The sequence below is a fragment of the Leguminivora glycinivorella genome, chromosome 8 (genome assembly GCF_023078275.1).
Source record: "Leguminivora glycinivorella isolate SPB_JAAS2020 chromosome 8, LegGlyc_1.1, whole genome shotgun sequence".
Classification (NCBI taxonomy): Eukaryota; Metazoa; Arthropoda; class Insecta; order Lepidoptera; family Tortricidae; genus Leguminivora; species Leguminivora glycinivorella.
In genome coordinates, this window is record NC_062978.1 from 6,787,682 (window position 1) to 6,814,787 (window position 27,106).

The 27,106-nt window shown below is 35.4% G+C and overlaps 2 protein-coding genes across 5 annotated transcripts in view; one reads left to right on the top strand and one right to left on the bottom strand.

Moving 5' to 3' along the window:
* The window catches only part of LOC125228572 (uncharacterized protein KIAA0930 homolog), an 83,394-nt gene that overhangs the window by 13,295 nt on the left and 42,993 nt on the right, over window positions 1–27,106 (top strand). The window lies entirely within an intron of this gene.
* Window positions 1,321–27,106, bottom strand: part of LOC125228570 (phosphatidylcholine:ceramide cholinephosphotransferase 2-like) — a 168,946-nt gene continuing 143,160 nt past the window's right edge. Inside the window, exons 1-2 of one of the 4 annotated variants that reach the window (XM_048133187.1) lie at window positions 5,131–5,462; window positions 1,321–4,462 (exon numbers count right to left, since the gene is read on the bottom strand). In XM_048133187.1, coding sequence (XP_047989144.1) covers window positions 3,144–4,433 — 1,290 coding nt within the window. In that variant the 5' untranslated portion in view covers window positions 4,434–4,462; window positions 5,131–5,462 and the 3' untranslated portion in view covers window positions 1,321–3,143. Of the gene's footprint in view, window positions 4,463–4,769; window positions 5,005–5,049; window positions 5,463–27,106 lie in introns of those variants that run through there. The other 3 variants (XM_048133186.1, XM_048133188.1, XM_048133185.1) reach the window with 3 other exon arrangements.

Sequence of the window (27,106 nt, forward strand, 5' to 3'; positions counted from 1 at the left end):
ATTTATTTCGTAAATTTAACTCAGATAAATTGTTATAATTTATAATCTGAAAATATGCTCCCTAGCTCCCTACTCGCGCTTGACCGCGTGCGTACGCGAGGCACCCACCGTTGCCTAGCAACGGAGAGTACACCAGATAAAAATATTTAAATGAATGAAAAATAAGTAAAATTTTAGTTAAATTATTTAGATGCTTTTTTGAACGTTGCATTTAACTTATATGCAGTATTTTCGTGTTTGTTTTCGTTCAAAAAGTGTTTTTTATCAAAAACAAAGGATTTAATATGAATAATCTGATGTAGATCAAGATACACTACTGGTCGCGACGCCGCCGGTTGAAGGTTTTGCCTTATGACTGTTTCCTCTGTATTTTTCTCTCAAATGTGATGAAAAACATTGTGTGTAACTCAGGAGGTAAGGACATTAAAGACTTGTGTAAATTATTCACTCCTGCCTGCGGCAGTCGTGAATAATAACACGCGTCTATAATGTCCCCCTTACCTCCCTTGTTGCACAATGTATGTAAGCTTGATAGTCTTGATACAAGCTTTTATTGATGACAATGATGAATTTACTTTCCTACACTGAGAGAAAAAACAATAAGTTTTCATGTTCGTGCAACAAGTTTTTTGGTTAAAATAGCGCCTACGTGCTCTTTGGTTCAAACAACAAATTAAATTTTGTTAAGTGTAACTAGTACATACATTCTAAAAGTTACTCGTCATTTGAATCAACAAGTCGATTTTATAAAAGCAACATGAAAGAGTCATATTGTTTTAAACATATGTTTGGTTGATTCAATCAAATATCTTTTAACAAGTTTGACCTTGTTGTTCGAACAAATTCGACTTGTATCATCGATATTGTGATTTATGCCGTTTACTGAAATACTTTTGTTTCAAATGGATAAACCCGCAACAAGTCGAACTTGTTAAATCACAATGCAATTTCTCTCAGTGTATCAATGGTGAACTAATAAACTTTATCTCAGAGAGTTCCTGTGACTACCATTACCATCATCAGATCAGCTGGATATTACCATAACATTACATACCTACTCGTATTCCTAGGTATGTCTGAAGTTTCAGCACAATTCAATGATGAGAAGTGGGTCTAATTTAGCTCGCAAACTTTGACCCATTCAAATATAAATACATATGTACGTTTGTTTGTATAAATACAGGCGGGAGGTTCAACGATGATGGATGTAATTTTTGTAGTTTGTTGATTCGCTGTAATCATGAGATTGTTGAAATTAAACGCATAGGTCAACTGGAAATAATGTTAGGCAATGCCGCATTCAGAAAATAAATCACTAGGTTGGTAGATAAAATGTGTAGGTATTATTAGGCCTTTTAGGTATAAATACATATTTTTATAAATGTGAACTTGGTTGCAACCGAAATTGCGATATGAATTGTATATATAACAGTTATACGTTACGTTCGTTTCTAGTTGACTATCGGGGAACGTCCCACGATTTCGTGACGTCATGGTCACGATGAATTTGAAGGAAGCGGCTCCAGGGCTAAGCTTAAGGTTCTAGAATAGAAGTGCCGTTAAATAGCGGCCATCTCTATACAAAGTTTCTTCATCCATCACTCCATACATTGTACGGAGACGGATATATCGTGTCGTACAGCTATCCTAGGAAACCAGAGCTGTAGGTATCCGCCAACTGGCAGCAATCGGATAGCACACTAACTACCATCTACTCACTCGTCACTTTCTAGCCTCTTCAACTGTATGCCAATTTACGAGCAAGTGTGATGAAAAGATGACTTTATAAGCAAATAAATCGATTTTAAAATTCGCGGTAATTTTAGACTTTGTTTTTGTATTATCAGCTAGCCGCTATCGCTAGCACAGCACAAATGTGCTGGGTAGTGATACCACGACTTGTTTGCGGCGCAGGATTTCATTATACAACAATTAACATTTGACGATTAGATTATTCAATTCAATATTTAATCAGGTTGAGCTAATATTTATTTCTTTGCATTGAGTTATTTATATTAATTTGTAATGCCGTTTACGGACTACGGGCATTCGTGGATTCTAGGGACCGATTTTTGAATTTGGGGCGCTCGTTTCCATCACTAGAAAATCTGTTGCAAACGGCAAATACTATTTACGATGTAGTTGAATTTACTACTTACTTGCATTGAACTGTAACAGTCGAATATAAATGCCTAGAAGTGGATATAAGTACCTAATTAATAAAAGAAATGCATAGAATTGCGCCATCGTAATCTAAAAATCGGCCCCCAAATCGAAAGAGATAATTTGTCCTCGCAATTGCTTATCATTCGTTGATTTGACGTATATGATAGTTTGTTCTAAAAATGCGTTTTATAAATACGATGTCAATACTAATTTGTGACTGGGGGCAGCGATGGCTCGCTGATAACTCTAGTATAGCACCATTTGGATGACGTTACAAAATTCTATTAGATTCTTTGGAAATACAAAAAGTAGCTTTAAACAACAGTATGTATTCTATTTTTATACAATATAAAAATATTATTTCTTATTAGTAGGCTTCTCATTATTATGCTATGTATGTACTTAATAGCGGCGCAGGCTGCTCATGCATCCTCGGAGACATTCCACATCACAGTACATTTGGTTACTAAATATCGCGTCTTTTCCACATTTCACGTTCACGCTCCATAACCACTTATAAAAGTTATAATTTATATTAAAAAAAGATTTTTTATATATTTAACAACAGATGGCTGTTCATGATTGATTGTCCGATCGATAATAGTCCTCGGTAAATAAAAATCTTATACTATTCAACAATAAAAGCATACGAGTTTATAGAACAGTTTGCACTAGACATTTAGGAAAACTCACTTATCGGTTATCACATAGGACACTCGTCCGACCCCTTCTGTCAAGGCCTGTCTGTTGCAGACGGACGTGGAGGTGTTCCGCAAGGACTCGAAGAAGCTACCCATCGGCGACCCGGAGATCGACTGGGAGGAGACCGTGTATCTGAACCTGATCGTGCACCAGTTCGACTACACGCTGACGCTAGCCGTGTGCACGCGCACCAGCCCCAAGGAGCTGCAGGTGCTGCGCCGGCACTCGCAGAAGGTGCGTCACACGCGCTCGGGCGGCGGGGCGCCCTCCCGTCACTAGCTGAGCCGGCTGAACAGCTTGCTGCGCGGCCACGGCAGCGGCCAGTCGTAGCGCCGCGGCACCGGCCCGCGCACGTTGCGCTCCAGGTACGTGAACAGCCAGTACCACCACTCGCGCTGGATCATGTACTGGCCCGGCCCGTGCCGGTGCGGCGTCACCAGCAGTGAGTGGAACGTCCAGAACAGCCGCGTCGTCACGTAGTACGCGATGATCACGTCCACCGTGTAGTGCCCGTGGGCCAGCAGTACGAACACCACGCCCATTATCGCCGCGCCCCACAGGCCCCAGTGCACGGGCCACAGCTTCCGCGGCGAGTACTCCGCCACGATCAGGTACGACAGCACCAGCACCATCGTGTGCCCCGAGTAGATGAAGTCTCCGCAGAACGTGTGCTTGCCGTTGATAGACAGGCCGAACCCGGAGATGAGGTAGAACATGCGCTTCACCACCAACAGTGGCGTCGTACTGTTACTCTTCGGGCTGCAGTAGTACGTCGAGCTCGACATCGGAAGCACGGTAACGAACATGGTCACCGAGCGGTAAAGGTACAGCAGCCCGATGATGAAGAAGCACCGCCGCGCGACGATGAATCGGTGCTTGTGGAACACCACCACCAGCATGGCGACCGTCGTCGACAGCATGATGAGGTACTCGGAGACGGCGAGGCACCAGTCCCGGGCCGCCACGTTGTCGAGCCAGATGTCCGGCAGCGGCGGCGTCGTGTTGCGGTCCGGCACCCGCTCGTGCACCAGCGACAGCGACATCATGTTGATGCACACGCATAGGAACAGGAAGAAGAAGGAAATGATAGTTTTCCATATCTCTTTAGGGTAGCGCTCTTCGCGCGCGCCGGGCGGGATCTCGACGATGAAGTCGCCTCGGGCCGGCGAGTGCTCCTGGTCGGGGTCGGACTCGTCGGTGCCGGGCGCGGGAGCGTCGTTCTTGGCGGCGCGCGCCAGCAGCGGCTGGCGCTGCATCAGCTCCGCCTGGTTGGGCATCTCGGGGTTCGCACTCGGCCGCTCGCCTTCAGTTCGAGAGGCGTTGTTGTTCAGGTCATTCCGCTTGAGGCGCTCGAAGTTAATGCCTTTGATTTCTTCGTGGGCGGTGTGCTGCGCTATGTCGACGTCGACATCGCCGGGCGGCGGCGGGTCCGCGGACAGCGCTAGCTGCTTGTCGGGCAGCTCATTGGCGAGGTACACGCGCACGGACTCGACGAGCGGCTCGGCGAGGTTGATCTGCTTCGGCGGCGACGGCTCGTTGTCGGGGGAGCGGGCCGAGATCGTCATCCACTCGCCATTAGGCTGCTGGATCGAGCCTGAAATTTAAAAGGCACTTTGTTAATCACCGGAAGTGTCTACTTCAGTTGGGAGCACAATGAATCGATTACGTCGGTTGCATTATTACGAGCGCCTTTCGAAATTGTTCGACGCTCTAAACTAGAACCCTACATTGTATCGTGAAAATCCAGTTCTAAGTATGAGCGTTAAAGTTTATGTAGATGTATTCGACGAGAATAGGAATATATACCTTCGTAAGCCGATTAACCGGTTTCGTAGGTAGGTAATTACTAATTTTGACATTCCATTATCCGTGAGTTATATGTATAGCATGAGCATTATTACCTGCGTTCTAATCGTCATGACGCGGCATAAACATAACAACGATCGAAATGTACGTTTTTAGCGTGATATCTCTAGAATATTCAGCGTGTAAACAAATTGTGAATGTGAGCGGTTCAAAGACCGAGGCTATGATTGCACGAGGGGGCGGAGCGGGGAGCGTTCCTTTGTCACTGTCAGTTGATAATTAGCGCGTCGTGCATCCCGACAAATAACGCGCGCACAGACAACAGGTTTCTCTTTCGCGGGCACACAGTTCGTTAGAAAGCGCACGGAAACTCACTCGATCAATGTGCTCCTTGGCGTCAGCGGGAGCGCTCATCGACCGACGACCGGCCGCGGGCTCGGTCGGAGGAATGCTCACCTTCACTAAATCACTAACACAAACGAGGGCGAAACGAAATCGTATGCACTTCACTGTTAGCGTAACGGCACTCGCGTCGCATCTATCAGGCACCGCCTGCACTGGTTTCACGATATAAATAACGACGGAACGTTCGAGCGTGGTGTGTGTCGGCCGCGTACTAGAAAACATGTAGCACTGGTTGGCTGTGGTCGGCTTCGGGTGGCGTCGGGCGCGCTCGGGCGCGCTCGGCTCAATGAGATAATTACGTGCGTGACGTCACAGACGGCGCAGGCTCCCTAGCGCGCGGCCCCTACTACCGGCTTCACAACAGCTGACTGAACCGAACGTTTCCATTCAACCCTAACGACCAATTCTATGTATTACCTATTCATACTTGCAAACAAATGCATCGGTAGCTTCCATTATGATATTACCTACATTAACAAATGAGCATGAGCATTAAATGTGAATTAGAAAATTTAGAAATTCGTTCAAGGAATGTGGTTGTAGTTAGAGGTTTTGTTCGACTATCGGTGAGATCTGGTTTCAGACCGCAGGCCCCTTCCCTTTTGACTCGTAGTACGCCCACACCTACACAACACCTACGATCTACGATATTTACATTTTAAACGTAAACAACAATAATATTTCGCTTAAATTGTCCGTGAGACGCTGTCGTAAAGGCGATGTTCGCTTATCTCTTGGGAGATATGGTAATGAAATGATAGTGATGATATACGTACGTACAGCAGTAAGGTATTAAATTTTATATAGATGCGGACAAGGTGCCAAAAATATGTGTACACGACTTTACTTTACACGTCAAAGGTTGTTGATACATATTTTTAGTTTATTCGGTGTATTGATGTTTTATGCTGTAATGCCGTGTAAACATAATAAATAAAGAAATAATAAATAATATTTTTGCTACTCATTGCACTGCTTATAATACCTATACGTGTATGTAGCAAACAATGAAAATAGACAGACAGGGCCTGACCGCAACCCACGACCCTCTAGTGACAGTGGCGACGGCGGGGCGCCATTGATTGCTATATAATTAGCGATATGGCTTCCGCTACTCCTACCTAAATACCTACTCCCTACATCCATTTAACCGATTTCTTTACCCAAAAGGCATATAATGTATTTTTTTTGGATGAGAGTCAGAAAAAATAAAACCTAAGTAGATAACTAATATACAGTGTGAAGGCAATCAATTGTCATTAAAATTAACGTTGATAGTAGTTTTGGGCAGTCAAAGTTGTACTTTATATTTTAGTAGTAGCAGTTCCCCCGCTTGACCATATAGGTAATTGACAACATTTCATATTTTTGAGTACTACTTTTTATTGTTTGGTTTGAAAGAACTCAATACTAAAAGATACACGTATTTTTTTATTTTTCCAAAAACTGCTATTTTAATGAGAAATTCCCTTTTTATTACTGCTTCGAGCAGAAAGAGCGTAAGTTACAAACGTCAAGACACAGCTTCGTGACGTCACATGTGTTGTTTCATACACCTAAGAAAACGACAAAATCATTCCTAAAAAAAAGTTTTAACAGTCAGCTTAAACAGTCCGGTATGTCTGACTGTCAAGTGTCACTGTCAACCACTAGTGAATGACTACGAATCATAGACTAAGCCATGATTTTTTTAATATCTTTGCTACGAACTGTGATAAGTTTCACTGTCAAACTCAAGTGACATCCCAACTGGAAGATTTTTTTGATATAGTGGCAGCTCTAAATCAGCTATTTGACGTCACTTCCCCTTTAAACTATTTTTAAGATTTTTTTATACTAAAAATGCGGAAAAAAAATTAAAAAAATGATTTATGTGATCTACAAGCGTATATCTCGAAATGGTTTTCGATTTAGGGACATTGAAAATTTTGAAACATTGTCAATTATGCTAAATGCATTGACGTACATACACAGAAAAAAAAAATTACTTGAAGCAAGTAATATTATTTGAGTCAAGATCTTTTGGGATTTCGATATAAGGAAAATGGAGAATTACTTAGATTAAGATATAAAATGTTTCGCATTATAGTTCTTAGACCAAGAACTACTTTTTTGTATCAACATTTTAAATATCTCTTCCACTAAAAGCTAATAACTGTTGTTTCAAGAGAGAAAGCATTTTGACATAATTATTCCTTTTCTTAATTGAAGATTGAATGTATTTTGTTTATAATAGTATTAAAAATTGGCTCAAAAGCGTTAGTTCTTATTGTAAAATAGCACATATTCTCTTCAAATGATGTAAGGCTCTTTTTTCAAAAGCTAAATTGTTTGACCCAAGAATGAACATATTTAAAACAAGATATTTTCGTTCTTGGGTCAAACAATTTAGCTTTTAAAAAAAGAGCCTTACATCATTTGAAGAGAATATGTGTTACTTCACAATAATAATATTAAAAATTGGCTCAAGAGTGTTAGTTCTTATTGTAAAAAAGCACATATTCTCTTCAAATGATGTAAAGCTCTTTTTTTAAAAGCTAAATTTTTTGACCCAAGAACGAAAAAATCTTGTTCTAAATAGCTGATATAATTTACTCAAGAGCGTTTTGTTCTTGTTGTTAAACGGCCCATATTCTGCCCAAATATGTTAAGTTCTTATTTTTTAATCTAAATGGTTTGACCCAAGAATGAAAATATCTTGATCTAAATAGCTGGTTAATTTACTCAAGAGCGTTTAGTTCTTGTTGTCAAATGGCCCATATTCCGGTCAAATGATGTAAGGCTCTTTTTTAAAAGCCAAATTGTTTGACCCAAGAACGAAAATATCTTGTTCTAAGTAACCAAGATAATTTACTCAAGAGCATTAATTGTTCTTGCAAAAAAGTTCCTTTCTTGTTGTAAAATGGAACGTATTCCAATCAAATGAAGTAAAGCTCTTCTTTTAAGAGTCTTTAATTCTTCTTATAAAAAATGTCATTCTTGTCGTAACATGGAACGTATTCCAATCAAATGAAGTAAAGCTCTTCTTTTAAGAGTGTTTAATTCTTCTTGCAAAAAGTGTCATTCTTGTCGTAAAATGGAACGTATTCCAATCAAATGAAGTAAAGCTCTTCTTTTAAGAGTGTTTAATTCTTCTTATAAAAAGTGTCATTCTTGTTGTAAAATGGAACGTATTCCAATCAAATGAAGTAAAGCTCTTCTTTTAAGAGTGTTTAATTCTTTTTATAAAAAGTGTCATTCTTGTCGTAAAAATGGAACATATTCCATTCAAATTAGGTAAATCTCTTCTTCACCACGACTATAAGGTGTGCCGTTCTCGAGAATGTTCTCCGTTTCTTTGAGCGAGAACGTTTCTTATACAAAACGGAGAACATTCTAGAGAACGGCACAACATGAGCCACGACACTTTTTATACCGACGTTTGTGTATTTGGCGCGTTTACAAAATTTACCATTTTATTTTTGTTTTATTCTTATCATTTTAATGTCGTAAATGAAAATATTATGATGTATTTTTTTACCTATTTAACATCTTTAGTATTGTTTACCTTTATAATATGGTCATTTCATCACTATTATAGACTTTGCGGCAGTTATGACTTGATTAAATTACCTATCTAAATAAAACAATAATAAAATGGTAATTTTATAACTAGGATAAATACACAAATTTACACTTTAAAAGGAGAGCTTTAAATTTTAATGGAGTGCGTGTCCTTTTACAAGAAGAACCAGAAATACAAACTTAAAAGAAAAGCTTAATGTAAGTATGTTATTAGAATGCGTTCTATTTTACAATTAGAATAAACATGTTTATACAAGAAGAATTATCTTAACCAAAACAAGTGCTAATCAATTCAAGCTTTAACTTTTTACAAAAAGACTTGTGTGTTTCAAGTATGAATGTGTTTCGACAGTAATCTGTATTCCAGTCTAATTTATACAAGCCAAATTAGTTTCAAAACACATTAAATTTATTACCTATTCGGAAATAATGGAATAAAAGTGAAATGTAAGTTTCTCATTTATTTTATGCACCAGTTAAAGAAAGTAATTACAAATTCAGAACTTATCAGTGTTATATCACCATATAAATTATACATAATATGTTTGAGCTACATGTCATGGTTCATTATTTTATTTTAAAAGCTTACAATCTTGAATTATATTTAGGTACTTTATTTTCACGAATTGCAATATGTTGAACACCAATTGATATGTAATAAAAATAATGATGATATTATTGTGTTTTAAATAAAATCAATTATACAACTTAGGCCGATAGTCCACTATCATATGTTTAGCATAGAAATATGATCATGCCTCCCTTTTTCTCCAACGTGAAGAAAAAGGATGGCATGTTGCCTATGATCATATTTCTATGGTAAACATATAATAGTGGACTATCGGCCAAAGAGGACGCTACAAAATAATTGAATCAGCACTAAATATAACCTAGTAGATAAAAAGGGATATTCTGACTTGGAATTACGTAATTGTTAGAGTACCTCTACAATATTTGCTAATAGTAAATGATTTAAAGAAAACAATATCTTACTCTATTTGTCTTAATTGAAGATACTCACTTACACGTAAAAATAATGAACATCAGTTCAGTTCTGCACCTAACTAGCTAACTACGTACAGAAAATTTAAATAATTCAAATAATTAAAAATGTCCTCTCAACACAATTAATACCTACATTTTTAATGTTAACTTAAACTTTAGTATAATTATTATTTATAAAATGAGACATATAAATTACCACCTACTGAGCGAAGAGGTATTGGCATTTGATCAAAACATTCAATCAACGATATGTATTTGTATTCATTCGTTTTGTTAACTTGATATGCCTTTAAATGGGTACTGTAATTAATTATTTGCAACACAGAACACGCAAGGATGACGGACTTAAAATCTTTATCCCTGATTAATATATCATTAATTAAGAGGAATATTGGATTGTCATCTTTACATTCGTACAAAACAACGGACATATGATCATAAATATATCCGTTATTTTCGAAAGTAACAGTCGTGAAATAATTATCTCCATTTAAATGACACGGAATATTTACGCACTGCTTTAACTTTCCACACTTTGTTTTGTTCTCAAAGCCACCATTAGTTAAAAACCTGCTGCAGTCCTTTAATTGGCACCGTATTGAAATCGAATAGCATAAGTCTGTCCTACTCGCTATAGAACGTGATACTCTTTTTAGTTCTTTGTGTTTAGCTTCAAATTTGAAAGCCGAGTAAAATATAGGCGGTCCTAATTTATTTATCACACCCGGGTAATGTACCAAGAAATGGTATTTTGGTTTCAATGAACTTTTGAATAGCTCTATATACATTGTATGATGTTCTTTTATCAAATGTTTCAAATTAACTAAGTGTTCTGTGGAGATAGTTTGTTCGGTTAGTGTTTCTGTTAACTCTAATAAAAGCAAATAGTAGTTCCACACTTCGTCTCTTTCGTCAACGAAGTCACCGACAAAGTAACGGAAATTTCTTACAAAGCATAACATCTCCGACGCTGAAAACATGATGATACCATTACATAAATGCTGCTTAGTTACAGGTGGGGGATGATTATGCTCGGATCTAGTATATGTGAAGTATTTCGTTCTGGAATTTAATTGGTCCAAGGTAAAAACCTTTTTGTTTATAAATGATTGTATTATTGATGCCATACTATATCTATGAACACCTTCACATAAATCATGCATGACGTCTACACTGGTATTTTCACAAGCATGGAAGCTGTCTAGACTGTTCCATACACAGAGTTCTTTTACGCCAATGTTATTGGCTAAACAATGGTTATAATTAGCTCGTGACCGTATTTTTTCTTCACTTTCTGAAATGGCAGTTTGGCATTCTTGTTTATTCATAGTACAAATTCTACAGTAATTACTGGCGGAAAAACTTTCCATGTAACCCATAATTGAATTAAGCCCTAAATTATCTCCTGATAAAGCAATCAAATAGAATTTTACTTTTAGTTTTTCATTATTAGAGAGTATGTCTATACCACAATTTTCCAAAAAATTCAATTCATCAAGTAATGGTTGAAAAACCGCTTTATTGCCAAAATTTACTCTCTGGTTGGAATAAAAAAAGTAGAGCCAAGAAAATATTTTCCAGGCGACTAGCAAACTGCGGTGGAATAGTCGCAATGCTACAATAAACAGCGCCAATTTTATGTTTACCGGCATGACTGCCTAATGGATTACCATTTTCGAAATCATCATAGTAAATATATATAGGAATAGAAATATCTGAGCAATGTTCATGTTCAGCTTTTAGTTTCCATAATACCCCATTAACAACGTTTAGCAATACATTTTCTGTGCTACTAAGATATCTTTGATAGTCTAGTATGGTCTGCAGGACTTGTGGTAATTCTAAAAACAGCTTTAAACTATTTCTCAAAGGCACCAAATGAACGTATTCATCCTTTAAAGTCATAATCACTTTAGAATCTACTCGTTTTGGTGCCTTCGAGACACCGATTTTTTCTTAATTGGTTTAACTAACTTACCACTCGCATTAAACAAATTTATTAGTCTATGTTCGGTGTCAATTGCTTGAAAACAGTTTTTAAATATGTCCAAGCACAAACTTATGTTCTTCATTGGCAATATGTCGTTACTAATGTTATTACTATTAATATTTCCAAGCACTGGAATTTGACTTTCTATGTAAGAAACTGAATCAGTAAGGAAACTTTTAAAAATATCGATTATGTTTTGTATTTGATTTCTTGGCATGTTTAAATTACTGTATAATTTCGATATAAGAAGTATAACAGATAAGTGAAGATCTTTTTTAAATTGCATTGTTACATTTTCACTGTCTTGGCTACAGTTCTCACTATTAGATTTAAGTTTAGTAGAACTGTTTAACTCTATAGGATCATGTGTTATAGTTTTATTGATCGATATATTAGTACACATTGGAGAATTCGGATGCGATGTTTTTTCTATTGGCTTACTATCAAGTCGGCGATTATCAAACAATTTATGAAAAAATGTCAAATGATCTTTTAAAGAATACTTTGTACAATACGTTCTCTGGCAATTTTCAATAGGACATTGATAATTAGTTTTTATTTTATGAATAAGTTCCAAATGTAAAATGTATTTTTAAAAGTACCAAGATCGAGTTTGCACTCGGAACAAAGCATTTTATGAATTTATTTAACTTTTTTCGAATGATAGGCGTAGTTGACGCCACAGAGTATTCTCTACAAGACAAACTTAGAACAAATCACGTCAATTGTAGATGGTGCAAATACCTTACACAATGAAATACTTTTTAAGTGGGTACATAAGACCAAAGAAATTTCTATACCTTAGTATATTTTTACATTTCAAGAACTTTTATAAAAAACGAAGACCAAATTTTACACATCTAAGTTTAAAACGTCAACTATATACGGTGGTACTGTATCATACGCTGTATGGATTTGATACACTTTTTTTGAATAATTATGTGGAGGTGCTCACACACTTGGGGATACTTGGCGTGGAAAACGTGATAAATCTTAAACAATAAGTCGAACACCTTTGCAGCTGAATGCACGTGGTATTTGATATCATCAATAACGATGTATATCTGGGCGAAGTTTTGTAGCGGTCCTTGTATGAGCACGAAGGGTTGAACGGTATCCTTCCGGGCTGCAGCCTTAGCTTTCTGGGCTGCGATTACGCTGTCGATATCTCCGGCGTCCTGCATTAAAAACATAATTTAAAAGTAATGCCATAGTTCCCAGGAATATCCCACTGCTCAGCAGAGGCTCCACTACAAAAGTAGAAGATTCCTTTTAAGAGACAGAGACTTAGTCAGATAGAAAATGGAATTTTAATGTACACAAAGTTTTTTGATTTTTCCCTTAATTGTAATTTTCATTCAAAAGTATTTCATTCAAGAAGTAAGAAGTAACGAATTCTAAAAAATGTTAAGTAAAATGTAACTTCATTATGGTGGCTCTTTGGCAACTTTGCATGCCTTACAGTTTACATACGTAATAATGATTATCATAAAAAATGAGTGGGAAAAATTAAATGGAACATATTTACCAAAAATAATTCAATTTAGCATAATTACATATTTTGAAAACTTATCAATTGTGATTGTGGATATATTTTATATACGTATGCTAAAAAATAAATAATGCTAGAAACATTATTTTGCAATAAAACTAAATGAAATATATTGAACTCGCTTGACTCGAAGAGTAAAATAGTAAAACATTAACTGAACAATTACACAACATTTATAGGTAATAATATAAATGTATATTAATAATAAAATAAAGAGAATAAAACTTAAATTTTGATTGGATGCATACAATACTTACATCTATCTGAACTAATAAGCCCTGGATTGATTCAGTGGTTGAGAACTTGACTTTCCTAGATTTTCGGCCTTTGGGTGGTATTAAAAAACCTAGCAGGTAAATCTGCACCGGAATTTTTTTGTCTGAAATAAAAGAAATATATATGAAAATTACACATATTTTATAAAATGATCAAGTATGAATGCATCTACTAAACTATGACGATGATATACCGATATGGACACTATAAAAACTTATAAACTATACTCGCATTATACGAGTGGAAAACAGTCAAGATTTGGGTACTTACAAGTCTTACAACACATTCTATAGGTAAACAAGTAGGTACTTACCATCGTCAATGATATTCCCTAATCCTTCAATTAATGCTTTTGCATTATCATTTGTCACGACACTTTCTCTAAGCTTCAAAAGTTTCGAGAAAAATAGTTCCCAGTTTTTAAAGAAGTTAAGCGACTTCTCTTTAAACTGTTTCTCAAAATCCAAAAGTATCTGTAACAATAACAAAACAGTGACAGTATTAATTATTATATCACTATCCCACGCGGAACTGCCGCAAGCATCGTGGGCACCTTTGGGCAAGGAAGGAAGCGGGGTATTTGTATACGTTTTACTTTTTAAGTTAAATTTATGTATAAGTAAGTAGTTTAGGTTCTAGGAATATTATAAAGGTCAAAAGTACTCGAAACCGACGAGCGCGCGTGTATGAGAAACGTAATTGAATGTGTGTGAAGCGAAAGTGCTTTGTCAGGATCGTAGTAAATGGAAATCCGTGATCTCTGCCTACCCCTCTGGAAAACAGGCGTGATTGTATGTATGTATGTATGAATATTACTTAATTCAGTTTTTGTTTTGGATTATTAATTATACAGGGTATATTTTGATAGCGGGTCAGTAAGCCATGAGATCCCGTGGTCCTTTGCGAAAATGGTCTAAGGAGAATTTCCCTCGATTTCGAATTGATGCAAATTGGCATTTACAGATTTTGGAAAAAAAACCATATAGGGTGCGAGAAGAGGGGCATTTTTGACAAACATTTTTTCTGACGCCAATCGATCTAATTCTTATCCAGGATCAAAAGCTTGTAAGGGACTAAAAAAAATCCGGCTAGAAAAGTCACAAATCGCGAAGAACTTTTCCCATACCATTTTTATGAATATAAAAAAAATTACATGCTGATTTTTTGATGCCAATCGATTCTATTCCTATTCAGTATCGATAGTTTCTTAGGGCTCAACTTGCGATAATGTACTTAAGAGCCACAAATTAAAGAAAACTTTTTCTACTTATTCACCATAGTAAAATGTATTGGTTTATGGCTTTTTGGTACATTACCGTAAGTTGACCCGTTAGAAACTATTAATACTATTAAGAATGGAATCGATTGGCATCAAAAAATCACCGTGTAATTTTTTTTTATAATATTTATTATTTATACAAATTGTATGGGAAGAGTTTTACGCGATTTGTGACTTTTCTAGACGGAAATATTTTTTGGTCCCATACAAGCTTTTGAAAGTTTCTCAAAAATGACCTTTTTCTCGCACCCTGTATGTTTTTTCCAAAATCTGTAAACACTATTTCCATCAATTTGAAATCGAGGTTTAGTCTCCTTAGATAGCAATAGCACCACGGGATCTGATAGTTGCCCTCACTGACCCGCTGTCAAAATGCACCCTGTATATTAAGTAATGTATATTTCATCTGAAACAGAGTTACATATGAATACACAGTTATCATTCCAAATGATTTCCCACCTGATCAGTATGGGAAATGTGGGAATTATAAGACACTTTGATTGATGATTTGAAGTGTTCTAAAGGAAATATGGCATTTATCTTGATATTATTTTTTATGTATTTAGTGTAGTAAGTCATACTCGTAGGTTACAGAATTCATTTTAGTATAACATGGCCAGTAATAGAAATCTTATTAATAAATTATATACATATTATATAAATAAAATCAATTCTATTTATATAATATGTATATAATTTATTATTAATATAAGGTGGCTAGTTATTTTATTAGGAATGTCTTACCAGAGTATCTGCTTTGCCGTCTTTTAAAATGGCCCAGGTTTCGAGAAAATCATGTACAGTTTCAAATTTTTGTTTGTGTCTTAATTCAAAGGTGTTATTCCACCTTTCACAAACTTGGTCCCATGGCTCATTGTTATGTTTCAGCCAAATAGCGTCGTCATTTGAGGCAGTCTCTGAAATAAAACAAATAAAAAACCGGCCGAAAGCGTATCGGGCCACGCTCAGTGTAGGGTTCCGTAGTTCTGTATTTTTCTCAAAAACTACTGAACCTATCAAGTTCAAAACAATTTTCCTAGAAAGTCTTTATAAAGTTCTACTTTTGTGATCTTTTTCATATTTTTTTAAACATAATGTTCAAAAATTAGAGGGGGAGGGGACACAGTTTTTTTTCCTTTAGGAGCGATTATTTCCGAAAATATTAATATTATCAAAAAACTATTGGAGTACCTAAACCCTTATTCATTTTTAAATACCTATCCTACAATATATCACACGTTGGGGTTCGAATGAAAAAAAAACCAGTCCCCACTTTACATGCAGGGGTACCCTAATAAAACATTTTTTTCACCACACCAAATGGTAAAGGCTTACTTTGCTATTCGAAAACAGATAGCAAAATTGCATTTTATTCACAAGAGTGCAAAGTAATTTCAAACAAATTATAACTTTATGTCTTAAGCTGGCTGGTAGAATTTACCAAATGATGATTTTGAATCATAAATATTGAATAGATTGATGGATTTGATTTAGTTTGATGTTTTATAGTCAGTATTTTGTTCGTGTTGGTGTGGTGAAAAATTTTGTGTTTCACTCGGTGGCAAAGTTTGTTTAACCTTCGTGCCTTGAAACCCTCGCAACGCTCAAGATTCCACTTTTTGAATCTTTCGCTTGCTCGGATATCAATATTGGCACGTGCGGTTAAACAACTTTGCCCCCTTGTAAAACAAATAACTATTTCCACTTTGTCGGCGTGATTGATATACATACATATTGGTACCAAATTTCAGCTTTCTAGTGCTAACGGTCACTGAGATTATCCGCGGACGGATAGTTGACTACGGAACCCTAAAATTGTATCGAAACCATACTTTGTGAAAATCTAAAGGAAGAAAGACAACAGACAGACAAGAGTTAATTTCGCATTTATATTACCTATTAGTACGGAATAAGTATAGATTTTACCTTGATTATTTTCCACAGACTCTACATCTGTATCCGAATCCTTATTAGAGCAAGTGGATTTAATGCTCCTGCGCTTTGCTCCTGATATGTACAGGAGATTTCGAACCTTGTCCACTAATTTGCCTTTAGCGGGCACATATTTTCTTGAAGCAGATTTGCATGTTGGCACAGCTTTCATATAGTAGATATATATACTTTCAGTTGGGAAAAGAGAAACAATTTTTGCAGCTAGCAAATTGAACTCTTCTGGTTTGATGTTGCTGAGAAAAAAAATATTTTGGATAATCTTCATTCATATTTAAGTAGGTATTAATACTAATTATAGAAACCAGACAGAAAACCATCACAACCACCCTTGACGTAAATGCATAATTTTGCTACCCGTGAAAGAATATTTAACTCGAAAGAATATTTAACTTGCACTAGGCGTCAATCCATCTGGATTGACATGCAAGTACAGTCACCTGTAACCTATAATATGTAATATCTTACGCAACGAAGGCTGCAAAAATATCTGCCACTAGTACCTTATTTGTGATATAATACATCAAATTGCCTTATGAGACATTGTAAGAGCGTATCAGATATTTAGATCGATAGATAGATAGATCGCAGGTGACTGTACCAAGCCTGAAACTACTGCTGTCTGGTCTCCTACAATCCATGAGCTAAGTACTTGAGCGGCATATATATATAAGCTTATATTACACTAATCTACATTGGATACTACTACATGATGATTACTGTATATATAATTTCTACAGGTAACTATACTACTATAGCTACTTAACCTACTACTAAGGTATAGGATAAATTACTTGTGGTGTCCTAGAAGTAACAAAATAAAATAAATAACAAAATAAGTATTTAGCTGCTCTGGCTAAGAACTTAACTTATGGCAAATGTAATTCAGGCAAACATTAGATAACCTATGCCTATGACCAATTGACCACATGTAATAAACCCCTTGTCAAAAATATCTATCTGCCTACATAAAAAACTAACACTACATCAGTTCTACAACGGGCAAACATAATTATAAGTGGTTCAATAATTACTTGTTAACAATAAATGTGTAGTGATATTTCACCAAAACATCAACAATGATGTTTCTTTTTTGCGAGTTCAATTGTTTGTATTTTTGATAATAATTTAGAACACTATTTCCTTGTGGAGTAGATTGGAGGATAGTCTTCAAATCAAATTCTGGCAGTGAAAGCCTACTAGGTATATTTAAGTAGGAATCCAAATCCAATGTAATGTCTGTTAGAATAACTGACTCGTCTTGATCAATTTGCATCACTTCTGGATAGTTTGCTTTAATAACCATTAAATCTGCATTGAAGGAAGATGCAGTTTCAGTATCAGTAACTGAGTCTAAGTAATCTTGTAGTTTACTTTTTAGTTTTATTCGGTGCCCAATGTGTGGGCAAAGCTCTTTCAAGTAAGTATCATTTGAAACCAAATATTTGAACTGTTCCTTGCTTATATCATTTTCTGTAAAAAAAATTAACTTAAATAATTGCATATTTGATAGCTATCGAGGACCTCTCCTATGTATATTTAAATGGGAAATGAACGAAACACGCATCAAAAAAGAATAAATATCTTAAGTGTTGTGGTCGAAGAGAGACTGAATCAAAGTCTTCCACTGCGACATGGTGACAAAATCTATTTGAAATTCAAAATACTTGACATAAAATAGAACTATAGAACAGGCTGCTACCCATCTAGTTACCAACAATATGTGATATGTGAGCGGTTTATAGACTACTGATGATGATACTAATTATGTACCTACTAACAATCTGTCCTTAACCTTTAGTTTTATGGAAAGTTGAGCCTCTTGACAACTTTTAAATGATCAACTACACATTAAATTTGTTACACTTCAGAAGACAAATGAACATCTTGATCGACCCCGGAGATGTATGGCAGTTGCATCAAGCACAGTCATGTTATTTTGATTTAAACATTCACGATTTTCACACATTATTTGACCAAAATGGGACTTGATCGAGTATTAATATAACTTTTTTTATTTACATTGATGTGTCAAAATGCCCATTGTCTCGTTTTGATGAGATAATAAGTTTTTCATAGTTTAGTAACATACAAATATATCAAGCAAATGCATTGAATTACTATTTACTAACGTACATTTTACCTCAATGGATGTAGGTAATTTTGTTTAACCTAACATTTAACAAATATCTTGTACAGATGAGCCTCCAAAGTTTCGACCTAGCATATAATGAACCACTTCTCGCACTAGTGCGTAAAAAAAACACAATCTGTACTGAAAACTATTTTACCGCTCCCTGACCACTACCTTCTGATCTGCCAGCGATATACTAGAAAATTCACAACTTACTTTTGAAGTTCTCGACGACTTCTGACGGCACATCCCAGGATACCAATATGTTTTCTGTATCCTCTTCCATTATTTTAGTAGGTATACTTGCGATCGCGATCACTAAGTTAATTTTCAAATGAAACACTTTCACTGCAATGACAACGACGCAAAAAAGGAGCGAAAAGAAAAAGAACACACGAGCATCACATTCGGCCGTTAGCATTTGGTTTGTTGGATGACAACTTGAAAATGTTGCCAGTACCAGATTTTTATTTTACCCAATAAATACATCAGCCATAACAAGTAAGGCACTTACTTGTCATGTTAATAACCTAGATAATGTAACTACAGACGGTCAAGCAAATCATGAGAGTAAAAAATGGCGGCAAATTTGAATAATGTGCCCATACATTAATATCGTCCCATAGAAAATTTTAATTTTGCTCTCATAATATTTGCTTGACCGTCTATATTACAGTCGGGCAAAAAAAGTAGAAAATAATAGGGGCGCCACTGTCTATGTAAAACGTCTTGCATATTCCAACTATCTTTTGTATGAAAACAGTAAGTGGTGTAAAAAATTAGTTCCATTTCTACTCTTTTTTGCCAAGCTGTAATATGGGAAAGAGTAGAGGCACGAAGTCTCTTTACGTCTTAATGTTATTGCACGGCGCGATACGTCGCACAGTGGATCAACATGCGATGCTTTTTTGGATAAACTATTTTTAAAAATGCTATTCGACGGCAAATTATGTAAGAAATAAAAGTTGTCATGTAGTATTTTTCAAAATAATGCGTATTTGAGGCAGGATATAATAAAATCTGTTTTTGTTTTGTATGAAACCAAAAAATAGGTACCTTATTTCAAGAAAACCTTGGGCGATCCCGCCTTCTAACCTTTTGTGCTTTATTTTCCTACTTGTCAAAAGTATAAAATCATGCAAGAGTTACCCCGGCAACAGTCTTAAAAATTCATAATCTTAAAAAAAATTGTATGCAAATTGACAGTTCAAACTAACACTGACAGATCTGTCAGTGTCAGTTTGCATACAATTTTTTTTTAAGATTATGAAAATTAAGACTCGTCTGTTGCCGGCCTTACTTCTGGAGGTGGCGTTTTTTTTTTAAGGAAGGCAAAGATCTTTGTGTTTTTGCAAATTTTTAAATGTACTGTACATATACATCAATAGTAATAAAGTGCAGGTACGACAAATGATTGACATTTCAATAAAAAAACGACATTTTTAACCTGTAAGCAAACTCCAAAAATATGTTTAATTTAGAAATATTACTTTTTATGAGTAAACATAACTTCATGATAGATAATCAGTATGTAATAAATAAATATTGGGGACACCTTACACAGATCAACTTAGCCCCAAACTAAGCAAAGCTTGTACTATGGATGCTAAGCGACGATATACATCCTAAAATAGATAAATACATACTTATATACATAGAAAAACATCCATGACTCAGGAACAAATATCTGTGCTCATCACACAAATAAATGCCTTTACCGGGATTCGAACCCAGGACCGTGGCTTAGCAGGCAAGGTCAGTACCGACTGAGCCAGACCGGTCGTGTGTGTGTGATTGCACTTGTATGATTTGAAAGTTGAAACGTGTCTTTCTTGGTAGAGGTACATACCTATACTTAAAATTCAATGCGTTAAGGCTTAACTTTTTTATATCTAAATGTCAATTGTTCGTTGTATGGTTATTTTTCATACTCATGTTTTAAATTATGCGAAAAATACAATAAATTGTAGCAAATCGTGAGAGTAAAAAAACGCGCGAAATTCAATTTTTCCATGGGACGTTAAACCCGCGCCCATACATTTTTCAAATGTGCCACCATTTTTAGGGTTCCGTAGTCAACTAGGAACCCTTATAGTTTCGCCATGTCTGTCTGTCCGTCCGTCCGTCCGTCCGTCCGTCCGTTAGCACTAGAAAGCTGAAATTTGGTACCAATATATGTACCTATATCAGTCACTCCGACAAAGTGAAAAAATAAAAAGTGTAAAGTGGGGACTGATTTTTTTTTTCATTCCAACCTCAACGTTATATTGTTGGATAGGTATTTAAAAATGAATAAGGGTTTACTAAAATTATTTTTTGATAATATCAGGGGCGGCTCACTCCGCGATTGTATCGCCGCGCTACAAGTACATGCTGGCGGCCGCGAGTTCGCGGCCTAATCAGGGGTGGCGCGCGTTCTCACGGAACGCACGTTCGCACTTTCTATTGTTACTTTACGTCGCGAGTTTTTTTAAGGTTCATATGCGATGTCCACGTGTGGAATGGCTAATAATGCATAGTCAAATAAACATCATGAATAAAATAGGACAATCTGACACGGAAAAGTTCAATAAGGCTTGTGATGCTGAAGGCTTAAACAAAAATATATAAATACTGTATATATACCTAGAAAGTACCCAAGATTTGAATATATAGTACAACATTTTATCTGAGAATTAATTCGTTTTAATCCATAGGCAACCCTATCATCCGACGTTACGCACGTGCGGCTCGTTTCTTTGTTAGAATTTTGTAGGCATTTAAAAAGGCGGCATTTCGTAAACATCAAAGCAGTGGGCCTTCTGTACTTGTACTATTATATATTCTGTGATAATATTAATATTTTCGGAAATCTAACTCTAACTTTTGAACCATATGTTTAAAAAATCTGAAAAAAAATCACAAAAGTAGAACATTATAAAGACTTACTAGGAAAATTGTTTTGGACTTGATAGGTTCAGTAGTTTAGGAGAAAAATACGGAAAACTACGGACCCTACACTGAGCGGGGCCCGATATATACGCTCTTGGCCGGTTTTTTACTCTCACGTTTTGCTTGACTGTCTAAACTAAACTAATAAATAAACATTTTTTCTTCATTTACATCTCGTTTGTCTCCTATCAAATAATAATAAATAAGAGCCCAAACGGTTAGAAGGCGGGATCGCCCAAGGTTTCCTTGAAATAAGATACCTACTTTTTGGTTTCATACAAAACAAAAACAGATTTTATTATATTTTGCCGCAAATACTACTATATTTTACTCTGGCCCAAATACGCATTATTTTGAAAAACGCTAAAGAAATTTTCGAAATTTATAAGTACCTATGCAAAACTAAGTAACAACACGCTAAGTAGCTCTATGCCTTTGTTGTTTTATAAAATGGTTTATTTTTCAAGCCTTTTACAATTATTTCAAAAACATATCAAAAGCGTGGTATTGTGTGGAGATTGTTCGCTAAACTATTTTCCAAGATTATCGGGTAAAAAATGAATACAGCAACACTGCTCATAGCAAAAAATGCAATTTCTTGAGACAAGATTTGTAAATTTTGTTGCAAGAACTAGCAAGAAATAATATCTTGGAGCAATAATGCTTTTGTTTTCGAAGGTCTTGATTCAAGATTCAAAAATTTCGACTGTCTTGAGACAAAAACGAATTATCCGTAAGATAGGTATTAGGTACCTATACAATACAATTACATGCAATCAGATGCAGTATTTAATCCTAGCTATAGTTTGTACAATGCTTATAAGCCAATATTTAGGTATATAGATTGCGGTACCGGTACCCTCTTCAGTACCAGGACTAAAAATTCCGGTACCTGCGTGGTACCGGGAATTCCCGATACTTCGATTCTTTCCAGTACTAATTCTTTTTCCAGCAAACATTACTAAAACCCGTGACAAACGAATATTGTAATGTTTCGTCAATATTTGGAATTATTTGCTTCTTATCATACAAATGTATAGTCCTTAGTCATATTATATTATAATACATTCTTCATTGTTAATTTAACTGAATCTTGAGTGAAACTAGTAATATCTTCTACCGAGAAATATATTAGGTACTTACTTTTAGGATTTCTAATTCTTGATTGTTAATGTAACTGAATCTTGAATGAAACTAGTAATATCTTTCACCGAGAAATATATATTACTTGCTTTTAGATTGTCTTAATTTTTGATTGTTAATTTAAGTGAATCTTGAATAAAACTAGTAATATCTTCTACCGAGAAATATATTACTTGCTATTAGAATGTCTAAATTATTGGTTGTTAATTTAACTGAATCTTGAATGAAACTAGTAATATCTTCTACCGAGAAATATATTACTTGCTTTTAGATTGTCTTAATTCTTGATTGTCAATTTAACTGAATCTTGAATGAAACTAGTAATATCTTCTACCGAGAAACATATTACTTGCTTTTAGAATGTCTAAATTCTTGTTTGTTAATTTAATTGAATCTTGAATGAAACTAGTAATATCTTTTACCGAGAAATATATTACTTGCTTTTAGATTGTCTTAATTCTTGGTTGTTAATTTAACTGAATCTTGAATGAAACTAGTAATATCTTCTCCCGAGAAATATATTACTTGCTTTTAGATTGTCTTAATTCTTGATTGTTAATTTAACCGAATCTTGAATGAAACTAGTAATATCTTTTATCGAGAAATATATTATTTGCTTTAAGATTGTTTTAATTCTTGATTGTAAATTTAACTGGATCTTGAATGAAACAAGTAATATCTTTTACCAAGAAATATATTACTTGCTTTTAGATTGTTTCAATTCTTGATTGTTAATTTAGCTGAATCTTGAATGAAACTAGTAATATCTTCTACCGAGAATTATATTACTTGCTTTTAGATTGTTCTGATTCTTGATTATAAATTTAACTAGATCTTGAATGAAATTAGTAATATCTTTTACCAAGAAATATATTATTTGCTTTAAGAATGTCTAAATTCTTGGCTGAATATTTCAAATATTCTTGGGTGAACTAAATAATATCTCCTATCAAGTAACATATTACTTGCTTAAATACTTTTAAATTGTTCATTTGAGAATTGAATGTAATCTTGAGCCAAGTTTGACTCTACATCGGCACAAGAATTAATTCTTAAATCAAATCTGCTTAATCATTCTTAAGGTGAGAAATAAATTAGTTTCGATTTGAGATATAAATTTTGACTCAAATAATATTTGCTTTCATCCAAGATTTTCGATCTTGAATATGAAGAATTTTAATTTTTTGAAACGTTAGTGAGATTATCTTATTTCAAGATATATATATTTGAGTTCAAGAAATATTAGGTGAAACACATCTGGTTCTTGTTTCAAAAAACCATTTTTTTCTGTGTAGGAACGAGCAAACGTATGTATGGCTTGATAATGTTGATAGTAAGCGATCACCGCTGCTTATGGACGCCCGAACACCAGAAGGTTTGTTGCCGGCATTCAAGAACGGAGTACACTTTTTTCATGATGGTTTGATAGAATAATAATCAATTTTGAAGCCAGGCTTTAGTAATGTACCTATGTATTATGCATTGGCTTCCACAAATATTACGTTAGTATAATAGGTATGTTTGTTTAGTTGCAATAATCATATTTGGCATTTGTGTGTGATTTATCGACAGCTAAATTGTTTATCAACGCGACGACTTCCGGACGGAGCTCGGAGTTATTATTCTCGATACGAGCCTACTACCTTCTAACTAGGTGCCTATCTGCAGAGAAAAGTTAATATTTTTAAGGGTAATTTTACATATATCATATAGACAACACAATACCTGTCTCCTGGGTCCTGGTGCCATCGTACGAGTACATATTTAAGGTTTGAACTTTTACAAGAATAAAAGAAAGTTCCAAATTCAACACAAAAAATTGCCTTTAAAATCCATCAGGAAAGATAAGAGATCCTCATTAGTTTAATCATGGTCGAAATCGAACTGACCGGAACCCACGATAATGATACAAAGTCAAATATGAACTTTGGACAAAAAATTCTTAGTATAAAGATAACCTGCAAATGAGTCACGGGTCCATGAATCAACTGCCGCATATAGCTAAATAAGTTTAACCGCAGTAATTGTAACTATAATATTAAATTACACATGTATTATTTACCAATTACCTTGGTCAAAGGTTATTTATTGGATTTATCTGGAACTAGCTTTTGCCCGCGGCTTTGCTCGAGTTAGAAACAGACAAAAAGTAGCATATGTCACTCTCCGTCCCTTTAAGTATCTCCACTTAAAAAATCAAGACAATTCGTCGCTCCGTTTTGCCGTGAAAGACGGACAAACAAACAGATACACACACTTTCCCATTTATAATATTAGTATGGATTATGGATGTTGGACATGTAGGTAAGGGCTGGTAACGGTCATGTGATGCGGAGGGATGAAAGTCATGTTACGAGGCAAGTATTACGGATGAATGTGGAAGGAGGAAGCCGAACAAAAGGTGGATGGACTGTGTGAGAGATGATACGAAGCAAATGCAAGTGAATAATGTGATGACGTCCGATAGAGAGGTATGGGAGAAAAAGACATGCTGCGCCGACCTCAAATAATAGAGATATGGGCAAGCGAATGATGATGATGGCCACGTAGGTGACTAAATGAAATAAAAGGCTAAAAGCAGTTTGTAACATTTTTCCTTATTGTTTCCTTAATTCCAATGGATGATAAAAATGACTGGAGTTATTTTAATGTAATGTAAACGATTCGATCCAAATTCTGGATTCGATCACTGGACTGGATGTTTGGAAAACTGGAATAGATGCGAACGCGGCTATACATTTTCAAAATTTGCGTCTACTGTCTGGCAAAAAAGAGAGCAGAAATTAACACTTTCGAAACCGGGCTCTACGCGGCGCTACGACATTTTCGCTACATACGGGGAAACCCATGTAATCGGCTACGCTTCTACGAGCGGTGTGCCCGACAGTCGGGTTCTTGGTAGCGAAAGTGTTAAGTGGCGTTACTTATTCTCACGTACATTGATTCGAAAGGGACGAAACTACAAAACTAAACAAAAAGCTATAAAAAAAACTACTACTGTGCTGCCAATTTTTAACCGACCTATTTACCCAGAAGAAGGAGGTTCTACTTATATGGGTTCGTGTTTACTTTTTTTTTTGTAATTTACGCTGTAGTTGCAAATGTATAAACTCGCACTAATACTAATCAGTGTGTGAACATGGCTTCCGGTTCAACGATTTCACGTGTAGCAAATACTTACTATAATTAGATTTTGGCTTAGTGTTGTGAAAATGCAAAACATTTCGAACTAAGTATATCTTTAGTTAATAGTCAGTAATATAATTATTTAATTTAATGAGGTGTACCTCACAGTAGGTAATCCTAAAATTTCAAAAGTGGGGGATCTTTTTTTAACTAATAAAGAAACAATAAGTCAAATGAATCGTAAAAGGTCATTGGTATTTGACCGTTTTATCGTGTCTATTTCTGGAACTATATTTGTGTTTTATATTTTTGTCGCCGCTAAATTAGTATTTAAATACCTGTCTAAAGGTACTGTGTCCGTCAAAAAGAAGTGATGATTTCTGTGCCTTGTAGCTTTTAATCTTTTGACAATTTCGTATAACATTTCATTAACTAACCTACCTACCATTTCATTAACTAACACAACCAAGACGTTAACTAACCTACCTACCATTTCATTAACTAACATTACTAACACAACCAAGACGTTAATATCTGAGGTACAGAAATCATCACTTATTTATGCCGGTGACTGTACAGCTAATGGTAACCTATTATAGGTACTAGTAATGTCAGATCGTAAAATAATAAAGTAGGTATATTAAAAAAAAGTTTCGTTCAACCCCTTTTTGCCAAGTGTGGCACTGAAACTTAGTAGTTCATGGGATACAGGCGTGATTGTATGTATGTATGTAGGTATATTTTAAAAATATATTGATAAACAGACAGGTCAATTGTAAGTATACATAATTTCAAATGTGTAAATTTTACTCGAGTATACTTAGGTATTTTTAGATTAAATTAGGTTTCGAACTACGTAATTTTAAACCCGATAACAGAGGATGGGCACTTAGTTTTTATTAGATATCCAACCATCATTATTCTACTAAGAAGAATTCGTGAGCAGAAAAGATAGAAGCTGGTTTAGTAGATTTTTATTATATTATGATTGGATTTGCGACACGAAACATTCTCCCACGGCGACACTCCCGCGGCAATCATGTGCTAGGCCTACTGGAAATGTCGAGAGGTGTTATT